This window comes from Lactuca sativa, chromosome 5 (genome assembly GCF_002870075.4).
Source record: "Lactuca sativa cultivar Salinas chromosome 5, Lsat_Salinas_v11, whole genome shotgun sequence".
NCBI lineage: Eukaryota > Viridiplantae > Streptophyta > Magnoliopsida > Asterales > Asteraceae > Lactuca > Lactuca sativa.
In genome coordinates this window covers 287956184-287980020 of record NC_056627.2, presented here as the reverse complement: position 1 = coordinate 287980020, position 23837 = coordinate 287956184, and the positions used below count along the sequence as shown (strand labels likewise).

Here is a 23837-nt window from a genome sequence, read left to right as displayed (position 1 = left end):
ATTTTAGGGTTTCTTAGTTTTTGGTTATTTGATGCAGGTCATTTGAATAACCTTCCTGCTGTATTGCTCCACGTTTGAACCAGAGGCACTGTTAAGGTTAGTTTACATGATTCCTATATATACTAAAAGAGAGTGTGACAACTATTAGTGAATTAAAAAATGAAAAAAAAATTTAACAGTTGGGACATTTTTATTTTGATGCTATTTACGATCGTTCTGAGGATAATGTTGTTTATGTTAACGAACACTTGAGGTTCGCTTTCTTATGATCTTTAAAACATATAAATTTCTTTCCTATTACATATTCCCAGGTACCTCTTTCTTTCTATGGTTGCATTTTTACAAGGGGGATAAATTGGACCAGCATTTTTACAAGTAAATAAGGAAACAATCAGAAGGCTATGATGTTCTTTGTGGAGGTATATTTTGTTTTTTTAAAATTAATTTGATGTATGATATAGCAACATGTTTTCATGTTGAACTATAGAATGAAAGTACATTTCTGTTGAAGGTGTTAGTTGGGTTTTGCAGATCACAATTTCATACGAAGGCCACTCTCTTATTTCATTAAGATGGAAACCATAAGGAATTCAAATTTTAGAGTAATCACCATACATCAAATTGATGTATGGTGATTTTTTTGTTGTACTATTATGCAATTTTTTTTAAATTGATGGTAATTATGTATTTTTTTAGGGACTATCATTTCTGATGTTATTTTAAAGCACGTAGTCTCAACATTTTGTTAACATGAAATAATTTTTGAAATCACTAAAAGTTTTCCTTATTATAGCAATGTTCTTCAAACGTATAACGCTATAACAGAAAACTGACACTTTCCGTCCCGCGCAACGCACGGGTAACCATCTAGTTTAAAAAAGAAAAACCAATTTGAAATTCTCTTACTAACTCTTTTTGTAAAAATAATATCTATTTTGAAACTTTATAAGAATCTAAAGTTTAAACACAAAAAATGAAATTTAAAAACACACGGGACAAAATCCACTACGTCACGAGTGATCAAACCGGTTTGAACTTTTGATATTATATAACTTTTTTCTTAAAGTTCCATTGATTCATTTTACTACACCCAACCCAATCCGTCCTTCTCTTAATTTAATAAGCAGCTTAGGAGATAGATATATTTCTCTAAAACAAAACTAACAAGAATATGAAAAATATAATTTTAACATGACCCCTTTATAAAAATTGAATTTATAATTAACTATTTATAATAAAATAGAATATCTTTTTAACCCATTTTTATTCAAATATAAAAGCGAAAAATCAAAAGTCATTATAGTTCAAAAGTTTTGTAGAATCCGCCAATTACTTGAAGACATAATTTGTGTACGTGTCCTATCGTGTCTGACTGTCTTCAAGGCGTTCTGGTTACTAAACAGGTACGCATCCAACACTCACTGGACTCATCTTTCCTACCCCCGTTGACCTCAGACAACCAACCTTGATCATGGAAGCCATCGGTGTACTGCTAACGACCCCGGTGTATTCTTACCTGGAAGAAGAACTGGATAGCCGCTTCAAGCTTTTCCGCATCTGGAACTTCCCTCAAAAGGACGAGTTCTTGAAGGAGAACTCCGATTTCATCCGCGCCATCGTCGGAACCCCCAATTCCAGTGTCAACCGAGAAGTGATCGACTCGTTGCCGGCTCTGGAGATCATATCGAGTTTCAGTGTCGGATTAGACCATGTCGATTTGGCGTATTGTAAGGAGAAAGGAGTTAGGGTTACAAATACACCGGATGTATTGACGGAGGATGTGGCTGATACAGCGATTGGATTGATATTAGCGACGTTGAGAGGGATCTGTGAGTGCGATCGGTATGTTAGGGCTGGATTGTGGAAGAAAGGTGACTTCAAATTGACTACTAAGGTTAGATTTCTTCATCTACTCTCAAAAAAATTTCAGTGATCTCATCTACGTATAGTTAGTCCTACTGTTTTACTTAATTATTATATCGATGCTGTTTCATAGCATTATTCATGTTAACTTTACCATGCTATACGATATTGTTAATCCATTCAGCCAACGGAATTGCTTTCAGCCCCTGTTTACACTGTAGGTATAAGTTCTAGGTATTGGTTACTAGCTTTGACATTCATTAAAAAGGCTATAAGTTCTAGGTATTGGTTTCTAGCTTTGACATTTATTAAAAAGGCTCACTAAAAAGGCTCAAATAAAAGACTAAAGTCTGGATAAATTAGTTTATATTATTGTTTATTAACTTATTAGTGGTGAGAGAACATAGTTTCTGTAAAGTGTTTTGATTAGAAATAAACAATAATCTATAAAAAGGGGGGAATGTTTTTTAAAATCAGTTTATTTAGCTTATCTCCAACACAATAACTTGATTTTTAGTGTTTCCTATCCAGACACTTAACGGGTGTTTGAGATTACTTTTCAAGGGGAAAAGTCATTTTTGTAAAAGATCTTTTTCCAAAAGATGTTTAAAAAGTATTTGTGATTTCTTTTGCTTTTCCAGCCTCAAAAGTTTAAAAAGATACAAAAAGTCAGGATGTATGACTTTTGCAAATACTAGTTTTTATGTTTTGGTAAAAGTTGGTTTTAAAAGTCTTTTTCCACTTGGCAACAAACAACTTTTGGAATTTTCTAACTTTTTGAAAAAGTTAAAAGTCAAAGAGCTGATTTAAAAGGAAAAACAAACACCCTTTTAAACTTAGCTAAAAGCGGTAGTAATAAGCAATAAGCTATAAGCTCTTTTTTTTTTCTATCCAAACACGCTCTAAATATACTAATCCTAAAATTAAGGAAAAACTACAGAAAACTACTTACATATTGGTTTCATAATCGATTTAGTCATAATATCTTAATTTTATTCAATTAAGGTCCCGTTTGATAGTTCCTTACCGAGAAAGAGTTGTCTGGGAAAGGTCTGTCTGGGTAAGAAATCTTGAATGAGTAAGAAACTATGTTGTTTGATTGTACATCTGACTTAATGTGCTGATTGATGAAAAATGACCATTTTACCCTTCTACTATACAACGATGGATGAAGTTGAAAAAACATACAAAATGTAAATTAGGTACAAATCCTTTAAAAATCCAAATAAATTTTATAAAAAGAATCATTGTTTTTATAAGTTATATGGTATGTATTTCAAAAGAAAAAAATGGACTTTTAAGTACAGTAAAAAGAATAGAAGTCTACATGGTATGTAGACATACAATTGGTTTTCATTGAGCAATCAATCAAACACGTGGTATGCATAATGCATCTCAACAAATAATACATTACCATGATTAAAGATAAAAGAAATCCATGTAAAATAAATCAATTAAATGTGAACTGTACCTGCATATTGAAATCAAGAATAAAGCAATAGTTTTTGATTGAAATTTATAATGAATAATCAAAACGCATAGGACCAAATATCACTTCTCATTTACCATATCCTACAAAGTACATGAATTGATTTCATAATCATATAATCCAATTTGGCATGTCAATTTTGACTTTTTATTTGACTTTTGTATTTCAAGATTAGAACTTCAAGGCTTCAATCCGGTGATCATTAGAACCCATTACATCTTCGTTATTGACCAGAAAACATTGATAACATCCAAAATTCCAAATTCACCAACTTCAAAAATTTATTGATAAAAAATTCAACGCCATGGAATTCATAATCTCCAAAAATAACATTTAAGAACAGATATGTATGTATCTGTTCAGGTATGAAATAACCAACAATAGCAAAATCACTTGAAAAACCGAAACTTTTATTCCTCTTAACAGCAAAATAAACATTCAATAGCAAAAGAACATTCAAGAACAAACAACAAAAATTGGAACTTTCTCATTCAGATTTTGAAAAATCAAGAGCATAAATTGGAACATTCAACAACAAAATAATGGGAACTTTTATCCCTCTCAACGGAAAAAATCAGAACTTTCCCAAAAATCGGAACATTCAAGCGTACCTGATGAGATGAGGAAGGAGCTTCGATCGGTGGGTGGAAGAGGAAGAATGGGGGCGACATGCTTGCTGGTTAGGGAGAATAAAGGAGTCGCTGAAAGAGGATGAAGAAAGGAGGCGCTGGAAGAGACACGTTAGGGAAGGGTAGTAATGGAACCTTTCTCAGTCAGCCCATTTTTCATTTCTTTCTCATTCAGATATTTCTGTGAGAGTCAGATGCACAAAAGTTGATTATCAAACACTTATAGCTGACCGAGTCATCCAAAAAGGTCTGAATCGACTCGGTCAGACGATTCTCAAACACGACCTAAGTCCTAAAAACGGTCATTGTATTAAACTTGACCATTTTACCTGGTCAACACGACACCCAACTTTCAGAAATTACACTTTTGGCCTAGATTTCAAATTTTATTACAAATTTGGTCTAAAATTTATCCTTTTGTCTTAGATTTTAGAATTTTGTTATGAATTCATTATAACTTTAATTTTTTCTTTTTACAATTTTTTTTTCTCAAAATTTTGTTTCAAATATGTTTTTTCATTACAAAATCAAATTTATATAAAAAACATCTTTTCAAATAAAAAATCTCGTATTTTCAATATAAAAACTTTTTTTTTATATAAAAATGTATATATATATATATATATATATATATATATATATATATATATATATATATATATATATATATATATATATATATATGAAATAAGTTTGTATATATATTTTTGTAAAATACGTGTTTGTATATATTCTTTTTATAAAAATGGATTTGTATAAATATGATTTTATAAAGAAAAATATATTCGAAACAAAATTTGGGAAAAAAGTTGTAAAAAAAAACTACAGTTATGATGAATTCATAACAAAATTCTAAAATTTGGGCTAAAATGGTAAAATTTGGATCAAATTTGTAATAAAGTTTAAACTATGCGTCAAAAGTGTAAATTTTGGATCAAATTTGTTATAAAGTTTGAAATCCAGACCAAAAGTGTAATTTATGAAAGTTTAATGACATGTTAAAATGGTAAAATGGTCAAATTTAATACAATTATTGGGTTTTGGGACTTCTATTTTAATAAATAAAGATCTATTTTGTCATATGTCAATTTCTCATAAGTTTAACATTTGTCATTTTGTGGTATCTTTGAAATAAATAATATCCATATGTCAATTTTTAGGTTTTTTTAATTTCTAAAATTAAAAAACTACATAATACATATAGTTATATAAGTAAAATATTAAATGTAATAAATATGATTATAAATTGTAATAAATATGTTTTTTCCTTCTTTATTTTAAAATTTAATTTTAAAAAATACTTAATGTTTACATTTTGATATTTTTTTAATCAACCCAATGTAATAAATGGGTCCCACACCTACTAATTGAATAATATATATATATATATATATATATATATATATATATATATATATATATATATATATATATATATATATATATATATATATATCGATTATGAGGTCAATAGGTAAGAATTTTTTAAAGTTTTCCTTCAACTTCTTAAGTTTTTAGTTTTTACTGATTTATAGGCACTAGAAGAAGGTTAACCCGACTTTATTTTTAGTTTCTATTATATAATAATTATATAATGTTTGATATGATTATATAAATAATAAACTAGAAGTTTGGTATAAATAATTGTAATCTATATGGTTTCTGTAAATAAAGTACAAAAGGTTTCCACAATTCAGCCAAAAATTGGTTTATTATTAATTTTTTTTTAAGATGTAGTTCCTACTCTTTTAATTTGTATTTTATATTTTTCTAAATACTTTATATTTATAAAATAAAAAAGAATACCCATTTTTATTATTATTATATATAATAAAAAGTAATCCCTTATAAATAATATAGTTTTGTGGCTATAAAAGTTTTTTATTTCATACTTTGGCCACAAAAATTTCTTATGGTGGCAGCTTTGGTCTCTTTACTTTCATACATTGGCAATTTCCTCCCTCTTATTTTGTAGAATGACGCTTTCTATCATCTTACTTTGTAAAATAACACTTTCCACCCATTTATTTTATAAATTGTCACTTTTACCCCTTTAAATTTATACAACGACAATATCCATGATTTCTACTTTTCGATATTGTCATGTTTTATAACAAATGACATTATACCCCACCCACATCATCCTTTTCCTTGAAACTCAAGGCGACGTCGATAATTGGCCAGCCAGGAGGGGGGATTCGACTTCTAATCTAATTTAGTCGATAATTAACTTTTGTTAAGCCGTTTTGAGGGTATAGAAGACGGCCGGAAGGCCGTTAAGCTAACGGGAGCGGAGATCGGAAGGATTAGAGAGCGGATACGTGTCGGTAATCATGTGGTTTGTTAACGTGACCATGTTTAGCATTCCACTGTGATAGTATTATGTGTTTACTTTCTGATTTCGGTGTAAAAACCTTTTACTTTGTGTTTATGATTGAATGAAACCTTGATTTATAGATTAATTGCTAGATTAGATTGTTTGTTTATGTTTAATTTATCTTGTCAAGCTTGTTAAAAAATCCTTACGTGTTAATGATAATTATTTGCTGTTAATTGTCAAGTAAATTGAGTTGTATGAACATCTACTTGATTGCTTGTCTCTTATGATTTTGATGACCATCAATATTATACGACTAGGAATAGCGAATGTGAAACTAGGATTAATTCGGAAATAAGTAAGTTAATGTGTGAGCCTTGTGTGATAAACCATCAACAAGAGGTTAAATTGAATTAGTAATTTGATTAACTATTATTACAAGTCTTGCTTGATACGAACTGAACACTAGGAAGTTTAATCAACCGATCACTGTTTGAATTGACTTGTTTGCTAAAGGATTAGTAATAGTGAACACGAATCTAATCATTTTAGGAATCGGTGAACATGAATAAATGAATTTTTGTATGCAATTGTCTATGCTTTTAAGGTGTAATTTATCTAAACCAAAGTACCTGAAGAGATTTGTTTCCCTGTTAGTTTATCGAGATTTGTTAATTAATTGTTAATCTGAGATTTAATAAACCATTTCTTTACTACATTTGTGTGTTTTGTAACCTATAATCAAATATTTTAAATTAATTCACTACCGTTCCCCTTGTGTTCGACACCCTTGGTTATCAAAGCTATACTATACTTGATCGTGTTTACTGCCTGTAAGGTGTGGTTTAGATGCGATAAGTTAGGAATTATAAATAAAAAACTAGTGCATTAAAAAGACACATAAACTATTATTTCAGTTTTTAATTTACTTTTATCGACCCCCTACCCCACACTTATTTCATACAATGCCCTCATTGTATGCATAAAACTAATTAAGCACATAAAAAAAAGAACAGACTCCCCTGGGTAGTTGTGGCGAGATCGAATGGGGCTGCTACAAGTTGCTCCAAACATTGCTGAAAGACTGGAAACTAGAACTGCTGCTTCTGAATTTTCAAGAACGCCGATTTCTAAGATGTGGTGCAAAGATTGCAAATAAATGCATATGTAGTAACAATGACGTGGGAAAGTGTCAACCACGTCGTCTCGTCGAGAGATGTGAAATCTAAACATGGCCACAATGTGAAAATTGTTGGACACATGGTCATATCAAGAATGGCAGCCTCTTCTCGCGATGAAAACTCCCCCACGACATAGGAAAGTGTCAACCATGTCGTGACAGCCGGGATGATACTTCTACCTCGCGTCGAAATAGCCCTGTCGAAAATACCCGATACCCGAATTACCCGCCCGATTTTTTCGGGTATCGGGTAAATCGGGTATCGGGTAAATTTTTCCGGGTAATCGGGTTACCCGAAATTTTTTCGGGTCTGGTAAAGGGTATATTTTTTGGGTTTCGGGTATACCCGAATTACCCAAATTATTTAATTTTTTTTTGTAGAGCTTATACTCTATAATAGGTATTTGATCACGCTTAAACTAACTATCATTATTGTAAAACATAAATATATTTATTATGACCATACGACACTAACAATATTAAAAGTAATTTTTATATATCGTCACGTTCTTTAAAATTTAACTGTTTTCTTGATTATAGTTTATATTACAACTAACAAACTCATTATCTTGACGAAACTTTAGAAAATGGCAAAACTTATGACTACATTTATCTTAAACATTTTAAACTTTTAAATTAAGATCTTTAGGTATTTGTTTTTTTAACATCTTATTAGATTAGATTAAGTCGTTAAAAAATTACTTGATATCTCATTTTTTATTGAGTAGAAAATCTCAATGTTCAAAGCTTTAGTAACTTCGTTTATGTCTCGTTTGTTTATATAAACAAGACTAATAAAGCACGACTTATTTATTTCATTAAATTTATTTTTAGGTGAAATTCAAAAAAAAAAAATCATATTCATCAGGTAATACCCGAATTACCCAAACCCGACCCGATACCCGAATTACCCGAATTTAGTTTGGGTAGGGTAACGGGTAATTTTTCTAATATGAAAAACCCGAATTACCCGAAACCCGAAAAAATTACCTGTTCAACACCCCTATGTCGAAATAAAACTCTATGGTGCGGGAACAACTCATCCATACCATAAGAGTCAAAATATAGTAAAAATGCCACTCTTCTAAATAATCTATCACGAAATCAACACGCACCCCACACTTATGAAAAATCGTGGGTCTTGACTATAATCTTCGAACTCTCACACATCTCTCTCTAGCAACAGTCGGACCTAGCTGTTGAACTTACTGCTAGCTTTCTAAGGGCGAAAATTCTGCAAAGATGTAAACAACCAAAGAGCATCAACATGGAAAAGAAAAGTACCAAAAATAAAACAACCTAAATTAAACTAATTACATACCAAATAAAAATATTAATACTAAGCAATGCAAAAATAAACTAAAAATAACACAAAAATAAAAATAAAAAGGATAAACTAAGTCACTCGTCATCCTCGTCACCGTGCTGCTGTGTCCCACATGTACCGGCTCCATCAGGTCGTGACTGGAATGGTGGAGGAAAAGGAACCGAGTACTGAAACCCCTGATGGGCAAACAATGCGGTCAACGCATCCCCATACCACTGCTGCCGTCTCTCTACGTGTGCAACACACTCACTCAGGCTCTGAAATCCCTCGTCAATGCGCTGAGCCAGGTAACGTATATCAATCTCAAGCTCAGGTCCTGCTGCGCTCCTCGAGGAGCTGGTCTACGTCGTTGGGCTCGTCGCGGCTGTGGCTCGACTGCACCCTCCTCGACGGCCACGTCATCTGGTTGTACCCGTAAGACACCATCCTCGCCCCGCTCAAGTACACGCATCGACTCCAATAACCGAAGGCTCATCGGCCTCATATCATGAAACACCATCGATCTCGTAATCTCGCGCGTCAACAACTGATAGGATCGAGCTAATCGTGTGATAAAATGCCCCCCGCAAATTGGGCTATCCTCCCGAAGTCCCCTGGCCCTCCTACTCAAATAAGCAGCTAAAGCAACTGGAAGGTTCAGGTGCCTCCCTGGAGTAACAAGCGCATATAAGAAATACAGGTCTGTAGAAGGCACTCTCTCACTATTCTTATGGTGCGTGAGGGACATGAAAATCAGACGGTGCAACAATCTATATGTGGTAGACCGAATCATCCTCCCCCGAGCAGTAGATGGTGTGTACACTCCCCCAGTAATCTCTGCCCAGAAAGTGTTTTCATTGTAGTCATCCGGCCGGCCCGTGAGACAATCAGCAAGGAATGTCGGGAAGTGGACACTCCTCGTCTCGTCTACTGTATATATCCCAACTCGAGTGGCAAGCTCAATCGCACTGCATTCCCGACTCACACCACCCAGTCTAAAGGAAAAGGCTGTCTTATCATCGGGTGTCTTCCTAGGGTCATAGGAAACTGTAGCATAAAACTCCAGCAAAAATTCCCGATACACAGGCTCCTGGATCCTGAACAATCTTTCCCAACCCTGACATACGAACAAAGGCACGCCACTCGCGTCCGAGTGGGTGTATTGCAAAAAATTCTGGATCAACTCATCAAGTCTAGTCCGGGCTGCCAATCCCCAATCAAAAGAAGGTGCTATGTCAATCTCCTTAGTAAGCAGAAGACTCAAATTGTTCACATATTTGGCCCGAGTTTCATTGTTTAGAGTTTGCGGGAATTGCAAGAAACGATGATCTATCACGTCCTCGGGTGGGTTGGTTCTTTGAGTTCTACGAGCCATAATTCTGCAAAAATAAAAACAGCACAAAACCAAAACAAAATACCACAGCATTAAACAAATTCAAATGAAAAATATGGGTGATGGTATGGGCTGTATGCTAGGCGTACGTCCAGGAACTCGTATCAACCCCCTGTTTGTTCTAAGGTCATAATAATGCATTACACAGGTTAACTAAAAACATTTATCATCAATACATAAGGATCTTTAATAAGCTTAACAAGATGAATAACCAAATTAATATCAATTCAACCACTCAATCAAACCATATTCATAAGATTATCTCATCCAAACAGAAGTAAAAAGCTTTTAGCTCATATCTAAAGCAAGTAATAACCTAAAATCAAAATCTAATGATTCAAACATGGTTCAAAACAAAGATTAAGAAAAGAAGAATGATTATTTGCCTTTGATTCTCTTCTAAATTGTCTCTTATGTTGCAATCTCGAAAATAGCAGCTCCAAGAACCTTCTGGTCTTCAAAAGTCGCAACTAGCCTCCACAAAAAGTTAGGGTTCGAATGAGAAGAGTTTCTATATATAAATTCTGAAAACAGCGTCAACTCGACGAGTTTTCACCAAAAACTCGTCGAGTTTTTTCGATAATCCGCGTATACAGCGTGTACGACAAGGCATCTTCGAATCTGGAACATTCTAACCAACTCGTCGAGTTTGTGCTAAAAACTCGTCGAGTTTCTTTTGGAATCAACATTTTCTCAAAACACGAAAGTCGTCCGAAATTGTGTCTAGTTTTCATAACATTTTGAATCTCGTCAATCGGAGTTATGGTTCATGAGATATGGCCAAAACACTGATGAGGGGTCAAGCTGTCTAACAACATCCTTCTTTCTTCAAAATCCAAGATCCAAGCTTCCAATCACTCAATCCTCTTCCTTTCTCACCCCGAGCATGTCTTTTATTGACGAAATTGAAATATTAAGCTAATTAAGTATCTTTTGTTCATAAAATGATATAAAATCAATAATAATTAATAAGATAATAAATGATTTCTATGACTAAATAAGCCCATATCAGCTGGGCGTAAGTCAGTTTACGCTCGGCGTAGCTAGACGTCCATCGTGATTGGGAAGCCTGGATAAGCACCCAGTACGTTGGGCGTAGTTCGTGTTTCAGCATTACGCTTGGCGTAACTTATATTACGTTGGGCGTAATTGCGGTTTTCAACAATTTTTGTTCTTTTAGCTTCTAAGTCCAATTTCCGCTCCAGTCTTTTCTTTTCCGCTCTATCGACAACTAATAGCTGCAAATCATAATTCAAAGCATTATACGTACTTTTTAGTTCTAAAAGAGAATAATATAGGCTAAAATATTAAGATATAATGTATAATATATATATATATATATATATATATATATATATATATATATATATATATATATATATATATATATACACAAACATATCAACGTCCGTACCCTCTTTCCAACAACTTACACCTCTCCCTTCGGCGAATTAGCTCCTCTGACACCGTCCAAAGATGATCGGTTAAATGGCAGCGAAGATCGGTATGGATTACTGCATTGTGAATTATCCTCATTCTTTGTATCCATTCTTGACCACCATACTCTAGTGGTTGTGTCTCTTAGATGACTTCATTCTCATCGTACACACATATCACGTTTCCTTCATGTTCTATTATCATATTATGCAATATGATACATGTATACATCACTTCTGTCATAGTAGAAATATCACGATACACGGATGCTTTTGCAACTATCTGCCAACACTTTTTAAGTGCTCCAAACGTTTGTTCGATATTTTTTATTGGACATGAAAAACTTTTAACAAAAACATAAAGCTCAGGATAGATCCCATCCACAAGATAGTACCCAAATTTGTATTCCGTTCCTCGGGGTACAAATGACGAATCTAGGGTAGTACTGTCATACACCTTGTTGAATATTGGTGAGTTATTGAGAATATTAATATCATTAAGCGAACCGGCACTACCGAAAAAGGCATGCCAGATCCACAAATTCTGTGAGGCTACAACTTCAAACACGACCGTAGGATAATGATAATTGCCCTTTGTTATTATCCATGATATGCGTTAGGACACATACTCCATTTCCGATGCATGCAATCTAAACTTCCTAGCATCCCAGGCAAACCATGCACATTTTCATGATGAGCATACAACTTTTGTATGTTACTAGCAGTAGGATGACACAAATATCGTAGACTATACAAAGACATGACAACTATGCAAAATTTGCGAAGACTTTCTCGGTCGGTACGTTTGGACATCCTAAAACTCTCGTCTAATGCATCAGGGGGTGGCATATGCTAACATACGAAATACAACATTACATTTTTGAATTAGATCAACGCATAATGTACCTCTTGCGTCCGGGTGTTGTCTCATATACTTAGACACTGAAGTCACACCTTCTACGATACGTATAAACAAGTCTTTATAAATCCTGAACCGTTGACAGAAATAATATCCTTCAAACAGAGCATTCTTGTCAAAATAATCGTGTATGAGAAGTTAGTGGGCTATTTCACGTTGTCTTTGAATATATTTTCTTCGTTTACGTTGCACATTGTTTGATTTAATGTTGTTAAGATGTTGTTCTAGCCTATTACGTATGGAGAAGACTGACTACACTACATTATCAAAAGCATCGTCTGTAACATCCATCAATTTTACGCCAAATTTAAACTTTTCAATCATAGATAAAAGTCAAATAGCATTGTTTACAAAAATGTTTTCAAATCATCATCCATCAGAGTGTCCCAAAATCATAACATAAGGATGAGGAGCGGTACGGTCACGCCTTCGTCTTGCCATGATCTCCTGAAGTACCTGAAACAATAAACTGAAAACTGTAAGCCCGAGGGCTTAGTGAGCTACCTCCAAAATACCAATACCACACTGATAATACCATATCAATAATAATCAATCAATCAACATGCATACTGGGCCATCGGCCTGACTGGACCGCCCAACAAGACCTACAGTCTATCTAGATCTACCCCGAGCCTTCGGCATGACTGGTCCACCACGTGGGCCTACAGTCTCCCCGGACCGCTCATATGGTATGTTGGCCTTCAGAACAAAGCAGGACCGCCTCAACCCAACCAACAAGCAAATAACCATGTGCGCATAACTATCATATATTGGCATATACAAACATCAAACATATCTATCTCACTGATCATCAATCATAGAATTCTCTCGTAACTAGAGCACCGACCTAGCAGGTCACTAACATACCAAACCCTACGGATCATAAGAGCATAACATACTGTCTCCCCTGATTCCGATCTAACAGATCATAACCACATATAGCATACCATAACAAATACAAATAAAGGGACGACCTTGGTGCTATAGACCCTATCGATATAGTGAGGATAACTCACCTTGCAGATGTCGACTCGGAAGGTAAACTCCAACTCTCGGATCACTCGACACAGGCTCCACCACCTATAGTACAGTATACTCGTAAGTCCTTAACCATATAAGGTACTCCATAACCCACTAGTCAACCCCTGATCAAAGTCAAAGTCCTTAGTCAAGGTCAACATTCCATGTTGACCTCGAATCGCTGAGTACCCTCGGCTACTCGCCGAGTTCGTTGAAGCGTATTCCAACTCGCCGAGTCATCGGGGTGACTCGTCGAGTTCCTTTGATTCTCGATCATACTTTAAGGCCACCCGTCGAGTTTCCTCCTTGCAACTCGACGGATACACACACATACGTGTCCAGGAGAAAACTCATCCGACTCACCGAGTTGTTCTTCAACTCGTCAAGACTATGGCAATAATCATTGGACTCGCTGAGTTGTTCCTCTAACTCGTCAAGTTCACGACCATCTTCATGTGACTCGCCGAGTCAACCTTGCGACTCGCCGAGTCCATTCAGTCCTTTTTTCCATATAGACTTGTTTTGAGCCATGCAGCGACTCCAACTCATAGATCCAAGCTTCTAGGGCATGCTTATCATGTAAAGTTGCAAACTTTATGTGCATGCATGGCTATAAAGGCTCTAAATGCCTATTTTAAGTTCTGAATGGAGCTTCATGCTCAAGAGGGACCTCAATCATGACCAAAATTGTAACTTTATGATTCTAGAATCCAAGGAGGGTCCATATCTAAAGTTACAACCTCAGATCTAGCCCATAGCTCATCTTACCAACTTAATATTCCACAAAAACCCTAACACTCAACCAATAGAAGAGATCTACAAGAAAGATGACGATTTGGGTACCTCTAGAAGATGATAACTGAGATAAGTGTTAATTCCCACACTCTACTTGCTCTAATCTCCTTCTCCTCCAAGCCTTCTCCCTCCAAAGTTCCTTTTTTCAAGCTTCAAACACACAATGGGCACACACACACGAATTAAGGTTCTCAAGGACTCTCTAGAACTATAAAGAGGCCAAAGGAGGCTGAAGCTCCTTTAAATAGGGGTGCAAACCCCGGGATTTAGGGTTTCATCTACCAGCTCCTACTCGCCGAGTCCCAATATGGACTCGTCGAGCAGGTGACTTAACACGTGATCCCACCCGGCTGCTACTCGACGAGTAGGCCAACCAACTCGTCGAGTAGGGCTTAACCCAATAAATCTTATTTAAACAATACCTGAGAATCGGGGCGTTACATCGTCTGATGAAGATGACGCAGACGAAGACGACATTCTTGTTTAATGGAGAGACACAATAATCTTGAAGGAATGATACTTTGTGTGTTTGAAAATTTGAGAATGTGGTCATATATAGTATATATAGTGGTTGCAATTATTAAGGTCTTGTTTGTCTGCCATCTGCCAAGATTCATTTTACATAAATGCATGTGAGGATATATATTAATTTCTAATATAAAATACGATTAAAATTAAAATGAAAGTCTACCTAAAAATACATTTAAAATTAAATAAAAAATGTTACATTAATTTCTAATATAAAGTACGATTAAAATTTTAAAACATAACTTACTTCCTAAATACTATACTAAAACACGACTTAATACTGCATCTAATACATAAAAATACTACAACTATTCCCAGTTGTATTCTTTAGCAAGATCCTTCTTTGCATTCTTAAAAACCGACGATCCTCCTCGGACAAGTTGTCTCTCAGGGTTATGAAAAGCTTTAACGAAAGGTTCTTTTCTTTTATCACACGGTTCCTTTCTTTCATCTTTCCCAATTCCAAAAAAACCCTCAAGCTTGTCGTCCAACCCTTTGATATCTCTACTTATCTCCACGTCAGACGGCGAACTTTGTACTCCTTTCAACTTTCTTTTTGCTTTGTCTCGTCCCATAGGACGAGTTGGAACTTCATAAGGATCGTCGTTGTTGAGTTTAATCCCTCCGATACGCGCATCAGAAGATTAACAGTAGGTTGACTCCGAAGTTTTGGATTGTTTGGACATCCCCGCGTAATCATCATGACTTTTTAGATCTACCCATTTTCGATTGCCCTTCACAACTCCCAAAAACGATTCATTGACAAAAGATTTTCCAACTTTCGCCATGTAAATCTTTCGAACTTTAGCCATGACATCCACCTCAGTTGCACCGCTTTGGGGGTTTTTTATTATATTCATGTATATGCCTTTGAACTCCATTGTGGCTCGATTGGCAGTCCTCCACTTCAAGTAAAGTGACTCGGGGTTGCGGTACTTCTTATTCAAGCGGCGGAAAAAGTTATTCCAAACTTTTTTTTTGAAGGTTGTTGAGTCTTGGTCGTTCCCATGGATTGGGTCCTCTAACACATCTAGCCATGATTGAGCTAGTGCCTTCTCTTCATCATCTGTCCACCCTCTACATGGAGCCCTCCTTTTTCCTTTTTTTTTGTTTGTGGTTCCACTTCGGGCTCTTGAAATGATTCTTGAACGGGATCTTTAGCGGGGCCTTCATCGGAAGAATCGGTTGACTCGTCGAGTAGGTGGCGTGGTCGGGATTGAAAGTTAGTTTGCGATTGGGGTTGAGAAAAGAATTGAGTTTCTTAAACTGTTTCAAACGGATCAACATCCACATTCGGACAAGGTGTTGGTTGATATTAGTTGTGGTAAAATCTCATTGGTTGAGAATAGAATGGATTAAGTGGAAATATTTGCGAAGCCATTGTTGGAAAGTAGAAGCTAACAGGAGAGTGAATTGGTTGATCAAATGATGGTCGATAACTTGGTGATGATGGAAGGTTTGGTGATTGAGTGTTTGGAGGTGGAAGGTGTATTGATGGAAGGTTTGAAGATTTCTTTTTGTTGGTTCTTGCGGTTTTTTTTGTTTGAGATGAAGACATGTTTCATTGGCGGATCAACATCCACATTCGGACAAGGTGTTGGTTGATATTAGTTGTGGTAAAATCTCATTGGTTGAGAATAGAATGGATTAAGTGGAAATATTTGCGAAGCCATTGTTGGAAAGTAGAAGCTAACAGGAGAGTGAATTGGTTGATCAAATGATGGTCGATAACTTGGTGATGATGGAAGGTTTGGTGATTGAGTGTTTGGAGGTGGAAGGTGTATTGATGGAAGGTTTGAAGATTTCTTTTTGTTGGTTCTTGCGGTTTTTTTTGTTTGAGATGAAGACATGTTTCATTGGTGAATTGAGAGAGTTTGTGAGAGATATGATATTTTGCGTGTGTAAATTGGTAAGAGTGTGGTTTGATTTATATTAGTTGAGTGGTAGTTGAATATATATATATATATATATATATATATATATATATATATATATATATATATATATATATATATATATATATATACACACACACACACACGCTTTTTTTTAAATGTAAGTTGGTAAGTAATTTATTAAAAGTTGGTAAATAATTTATTATGTCAATTCAAAAGCGGATACAAAAGTTGGTATAAACGTGCCAAGTCAAATCCGGTCAAAAGCTGGTAAGTAATTTATTTATGTCAATTTATTACATCTCAATTGATTCAAAGCAATCATGTCAAATCCCCTTCGTCCAATCACAAGCCACACAAGCCTTCTTTCTCGTCTCGTTACATCTGTGGCGAGCCAAAAATGGCGAGTCCCCTAGCGAGCGCTAGGGGGCGGTGTTCCAAATGGGTAGCGACCCATGGTGAGCAACCTGAGCGATTCCACTCCGTAACGAGATGAGAGAGAAGGTTGTTGAGCGGAGTGGAATCGCTAAGGTTGCTCGCCATTGGTTGCTACCCATTTGGAACACCGCACCTAGAGCTCCCTAGGGGGTTCGCCATGTTTGCCTCGCCACAGACATAACGAGATAAGAGAGAAGACTTGTGTGTCTTGTGATTGGACGAAGGGATTTGACTGGATTGCTTTGCATTAATTGAGATGTAATAAATTGACATAAATAAATTACTTACCAGCTTTTGACCGGATTTGACTTGACACGTTTAAACCAGCTTTTGAATTTACATAATAAATTATTTACCAACTTACATTAAAAAAAACGTTTTTAATATATATATATATATATATATATATATATATATATATATATATATATATATATATATATATAAATCAAATCACTCTTACTAATTTACACACACAAAATATCATATCTCTCAGTAACTCTCTCAATTTACCAACAAAACATGTATTCATCTCAAAAGAAAAAAAAAAAAAACCAAGAACCAACAAAAAGAAATCTTCAAACCTTCCACTTCCAAACACTCAATCACCAAAAATTCCATCCCCAAACCTTCCATCACCACCATGTTATCGACCATCATTTGATCAACCAATTCACTCTCCCATTAGCTTCTACTTTCATACAACGGCTCTGCAAATGTTTCCATTTAATCCATTCTCTTCTCAACCAATGCGATTTTTCCATAACCAATATCAACCAACACCTCGTCCGAATGTGGATGTTGATCCGTTTGAAACAGTTTAAGAAACTCAATTATTTTCTCAAACCCAACCGCAAAACTAAATTTCAATCCCAACCACACTGCCTACTCGACGAGTCAATCGATTCTTCCGATGAAGGCCTCGTCGAATATCCCATTCAAGAATCATTTCAAGAGCCTGAAGTGGAACCACAAACACAAAAAAAGTAAAAGGGAGGAATCCATGTAGTGGGTGGACAGATGATGAAGAGAGGGCACTAACTGAACATGGTTAGATGTGTCGGTGGACTCGATCCACGAGAACGACCAAGACTCAACTACCTTCAAAGAAAAAAGTTTAGAATAACTTTTGCCACCACTTAAATAAGAATTACCGCAACCGCGAGTCACTTTACTGTGGAGGACCGCCAACCGAGCCGCAATGGAGTTCAACAACATATACATGAACGCGATGAAAAACCCCCAAAGCGGTACAACTGAAGTGGATGTCATGGCTAAAGTTCGAAAGATTTACAAGGCGAAAGTCGGAAAAGCTTTTGTAAATGAGTCGTTTTGGGGAGTTGTGAAGGTCAATCGAAAATGGGTAGATCTAAATAGTCTTGACGATTACGCAGGGATGTCCAAACGAACCAAAACTTCAGAGTCAACCCACAGTCAACTTCTGATGCGCGTATCGGAGGGATTGACCTCAATAACGACGATCATTATAAAGTTCTAACTCCTCCTATGGGGCAAGACAAAGCTGAAAGGAGCACAAAGTTCACCGACGGACGTGGAGCAGAGACATCAAAGGGTTGGACAATAAGCTTGAGAGTTTTTTGGAATTGGGAAAAATGAAAGAAAGGAACTGTTCGATAAAAAAAAAAGAACCGGTCGTTAAAACTTTTCTTAACCCCAGGAGATAACTTGTCCGAGGAAGATTGTCGGATTTTTAATATTGCAAAGAAGGATCTTGCTAAAGAATACAAATGGGATTAGTCGTAGTGTTTTTATGTATTAGATGCAATATTAAGTGGTGTTTTAGTGTAGTATTTAGGAAGTAAGTCATGTTTTAAAATTTTAATTGTATTTTATATTTGAAATTAATGTAACCTTTTTTTATTTAATTTTAAATGTACGTTTTAGGTTAACTTTGATTTTTAATTTTAATAGTTTTTTATATTAAAAATTAATATATATGTCATCACATTCATTTAAGTAAAGGGAATCTTGCCAGATGGCAGGCAAACAAGACTTCAATAATTGCAATCACTATATATGACCACATTTTCAACTTTTCAAACACACAAAGTATCATTCCTTCAAGATTGTTGTGTTTTTCCTTTAAAAAGAATGTTGTCTTCGTCTTTGTCATCTTTATCAGACGATGTTTTTTATAGCGTAGTACAGTCGGTCTTCTCCATACGTAATAGGCTAGAACAACATCTTAACAACATTGAATCAAACAATGCGCAACGTAAACGAAGAAGATATGTCCAAAGACAGTGTGAATTGGCCCACTAACGTCTCATACACGATTATTTTTATTATAATGCTCTATTTGAAGGATATTATTTTCGTCGGCAGTTCAGGATTCATAAAGACATGTTTATGCATATTGTAGAAGGTGTGACTTCCGTGTCTGAGTATATGAGGCAAGCCCAGATGCAAGAGGTACATTACGCTTTGATCCAATTCAGAAATGTAATGTTGTATTTCGTATGTTAACATATGCCACCCCTGATGCATTAGACGAGAGTTTTAGGATGTTCGCACGTACCGTCCGAGAAAGTCTTCACAAATTTTGCATAGTTGTTATGTCTTTGTATGGTCTACAATATTTGCATCATCCTACTGCTAGTGACATACACAAGTTGTATGCTCATAATGGAAATGTGCATGGTTTGCTTGAGATGTTAGGAAGTTTAGATTGTATGCATTGGAAATGGAGTATGTGTCCCAATGCATATCATGGACAATACACAAAGGACAATTATCATTACAGGATTTGTGGATCTGGCATGCCTTTTTCGGTAGTGCCAGTTCGCTTAATGATATTGATATTCTCAATAACTCATCAATATTCCACGTGTATGCCGGTACTACCCCAGATTTGTCATTTGTACTCCGAGGAACGGAATATAAATTTGGGTACTATCTTGTGGATGAGATATATTATGAGCTTTCTGTTTTCGTTAAAAGTTTTTCATGTTAGGATGACCCTCAGAGGTCCAGATTTGAGAGAGTCCAAGAAAAAGTAAGAAAAGATATCGAATGAACGTTTGGAGCACTTAAAAAGCATTGACAGATAGTTGCAAAAGCATCCATGTTTCGTGATATTTTCTACTATGACAGAGGTGATGTATACATGTATCATATTGCATAATATGATAATAGAACATGAAGAAAACGCGATATGTAGGCCTGGCAATGGAGCGGGTTTTGACCCTGATCCGATCCAAACCCTTAACAAATATACGGGTTTGGAGCATAGTTTTTGATCCGTTTACCCGTTAACGACCCGTACCCGTTAACCCTTTTATTAAAAGGGTCGGGTATGGATCATCACCGATTCGCTCCGTTTATAACCCGCCCCATATAAGTTTTAGAAATATAAATTTATATTTTATATTGCCTAAAGTTTACATTAAATTCCAATTAGAAGTCAAAAGAGAAAAGGCCAAAGACTAAATTGTTTTTACATAGGACTCGAGGACTCAACTTCTAGACTTCCAGTCTTCTCCCAAGAGTCATGATTTCATTTCATTTATATTTCATCATGTAATCACCAATTTCATTTATAAATCAATAAGGTCATTTATCAACCGGAAGAAAGTTTGTAATTGTTATTCTCTATCAATATAATCGACGGTCAAAAACCAATCGAAAGTAACTAAAATAATGATTTTAATTCCAATAGAAAGTCCTTGAGTACACAATGTGTTTTCTAAATCAAAACTTAGTTTTATTTAATAAATGTGATTTTATGATTTAAGTAAAATGTGTTTGATTATTCAAAAAACCTACGGGTTACGGGGCGGGTTTGGATATCTGCTGATTCGGTGGATAAGGGTATGAGTTTGATTATTCAAAACCCTGCGGGTTACGAAGCGGGTTTGGATCGGATTTTGAAATTTGTTAAATGTGTTTGGATCAAGTTCGATTCGCTCTAAACCCACCTCATTGCCAGGTCTAGCGATATGTATGTACGACGAGAATGAAGTCATCCAAGAGACACAACTACTAGAATATGGTGGTCAATAATGGATACAAAGAATGTGGATAATTCACATTGCAGTAAACCATACTGATCTTCACCGCCATTTGACCAATCATCTTCGGATGGTCAATCTTGATCTAAATATGTCATTGGAAGACAAATTGGAAGACCAGTATTCGGAGAAAGACCCGTTGTTTCAGTGTGTTTTTTTTTTTTTTTTTATGAAATGTGTTTTAGTTATGAAGTGTGTTTTTTTATGTTTTAAGTCGTGTTTTTAGGTATTAAGTCATGTATGTCGGTGTTAAGTTACGTTTGTAGTGGTTTGAATTACTAAATCGTGTTTTTAGGTATTTTAAGTTTTAATTTATGGTAACTTTTTCAATTTAATATGAAATGTTTGTTTTTTAAAAAATATAATTGATATTATATTAATTGTTTGTGGTTTTAAAAAATAAATTTTGTTTAATATTTATGCATAAAAAATGTTTCTATATTAAAATAAAGTATTTTAATTAAATTAAAAAAAGGAAAATAAAAAAAATTGAGTGACAGGGTGTTAAATGGTAAAAAAAGAAAAAGGTGTCACTATGGCGAAAGAAAACGTGAGATCCGCGCTAGACTCTATGCATATCAGCCAAAGCCATTAAAGTATTAAACTTATCGTTCCTACACCAGTGGACCTCAGTTACTCACCGACCTCTATCATGGAAGCCATCGGTGTCCTCATGACCTACCCCATGTCTTCTTACCTCGAACAAGAACTCGATAAACGCTTCAATCTCTTCCGTTTGTGGAATCTCCCCCAGAAAAACGACTTCTTCAAGGAGAATTCCGGTTCAATCCGAGCAGTCGTCGGAAACGCCAACGCCGGTGCCGACCGAGAATTGATCGACTCGTTACCGGCTTTAGAGATTGTATCTAATTTCAGCGTGGGGTTAGACAAGGTGGATTTGGGGCATTGTAAGCAGAAAGGGATTAGGGTTACTAACACACCTGATGTGTTGACCGAGGATGTGGCTGACTTGGCGATTGGATTGATGCTGGCGACGCTGAGAGGGATTTGCGAGTGCGATCGTTATGTTAGGGCTGGATTGTGGAAGAAAGGCGACTTCAAATTGACTACCAAGGTTTGACTTCATCATCTACGCGGATTTAGCAAATTTTTTAATCGATCTCCTGTTCTATTAAATCAAATATTAGATGCTAATTCACACTATCATGGATATGATCTTCCTAATCAAATATTAGACGAACATACTATATCCGTTATGATTTGGATGCTGTTTCTCACTGCTGTGATATTGTTTTTCATCTTTTGAATATAATCCTTGTTGCAGTTCAGTGGCAAAAAGGTGGGAATCATAGGTCTAGGAAGAATAGGGACAGCAATTGCCAAGAGAGCTGAAGCATTCAACTGTCCAATAAGTTACTATTCCAGATCACAGAAACCAGAAACAAATTACATATACTTTCCCAGTGTAGTTGAATTGGCTTCTCATTGTGACATCCTTGTTGTGGCGTGTGCACTAACTGCAGAAACTCGCCACATCATCAACCGCCAAGTCATCGATGCACTGGGTCCCAAGGGGTTTCTCATCAACATTGGAAGGGGCCCACACATAGACGAACATGAACTGGTATCCGCCCTTGTTGAAAGGCGGATAGCAGGTGCAGGTCTTGATGTGTTTGAGAAGGAGCCCCATGTCCCTGAGGAGTTGTTTGGGCTTGATAATGTGGTTCTGTTGCCACATGTCGCGAGTGGAACTGTTGAGACACGAAACGCGATGGCTGATCTTGTTGTTGGAAACTTGGAGGCTCACTTTTCCAAGAAGCCATTGTTGACCCCTGTTGTTTGAATATGATTATGATGATATTGGTATTAAGTTACTACCATTTAAAAAGCTGTTGTTGACACTTGTGAGCTTCTTTTAAAGTCTGCTTATTCTTCTAGCAAAGCTTTAAATTCCTCAATACCATTTTCAAATTCATGGGTTGTGCAAGGAAATTGAATAAATATACAAAGCAGATTGTAGCATTGTGTTGGTATTTTAAGATTTTGATTTTGCAACTGATTCTAACCACACTTAAAATTGGCCTTTTTGATTGGAAAAATATGTAGAGGGAAATGAGGTATGCATGATTATGAACCATAAAAATAATATATAAAATTGACATTTTTATATTTTAAAATAATTCTTCTCTCTTTAAACTTTTTTCATATTCTTTCCATTTTTTTAAACATTTTCAAGTTCTTGGTCTCTTTTAAGTATTTTAAACTCTTAAAAGCTCTTTTAATTTAAGTATTTTAAACTCTCAAAAGCTCTTTTAAAGTCTTTCAGCCTTTTTAAACTCTTAAAATATTTTCAATTCTATAAGCGTTTTCAAGCTTTATACACCTTAACTCTATAAACTCTTTTAAGCTTTATCAACTTTTAAAACTTCTCCAAACTCTTTCAAGCTCTTTTAACTCTTTAAACTCGTTTGACAATTTGTTAAGTTTAGGAAAGAATCACATATAAACTCGTATACTAAATAATAATCAAACAAATGATAAATGATGTATTCAAAAACAGTCTAAAGCATGGTATGGAGTATGGACTATGGAATATCATACCAAAATCCTAAGTCAACTATATCTCTCTTCTCATTA

At 35.3% G+C, this 23837-nt stretch overlaps 1 protein-coding gene across 2 annotated transcripts; it reads left to right on the top strand.

Annotated features, from left to right (window-relative positions):
- Positions 1-1339: 1339 nt before the first annotated feature.
- LOC111910276 (hydroxyphenylpyruvate reductase) lies at positions 1340-23222 on the top strand. 2 transcript variants are annotated; one of them, XM_023906088.3, is made up of 2 exons: positions 1340-1894; positions 22525-23222. In XM_023906088.3, the coding sequence occupies exons 1-2, from the start codon at positions 1472-1474 to the stop codon at positions 23041-23043; spliced, it is 942 nt and encodes a 313-aa protein (XP_023761856.1). In that variant the 5' UTR covers positions 1340-1471; the 3' UTR covers positions 23044-23222. The 2 variants fall into 2 exon arrangements, with proteins under 2 accessions (XP_023761856.1, XP_023761855.1); XM_023906087.3 differs by lacking the exon at positions 1340-1894 and adding an exon at positions 21795-22314.
- Positions 23223-23837: the final 615 nt, after the last annotated feature.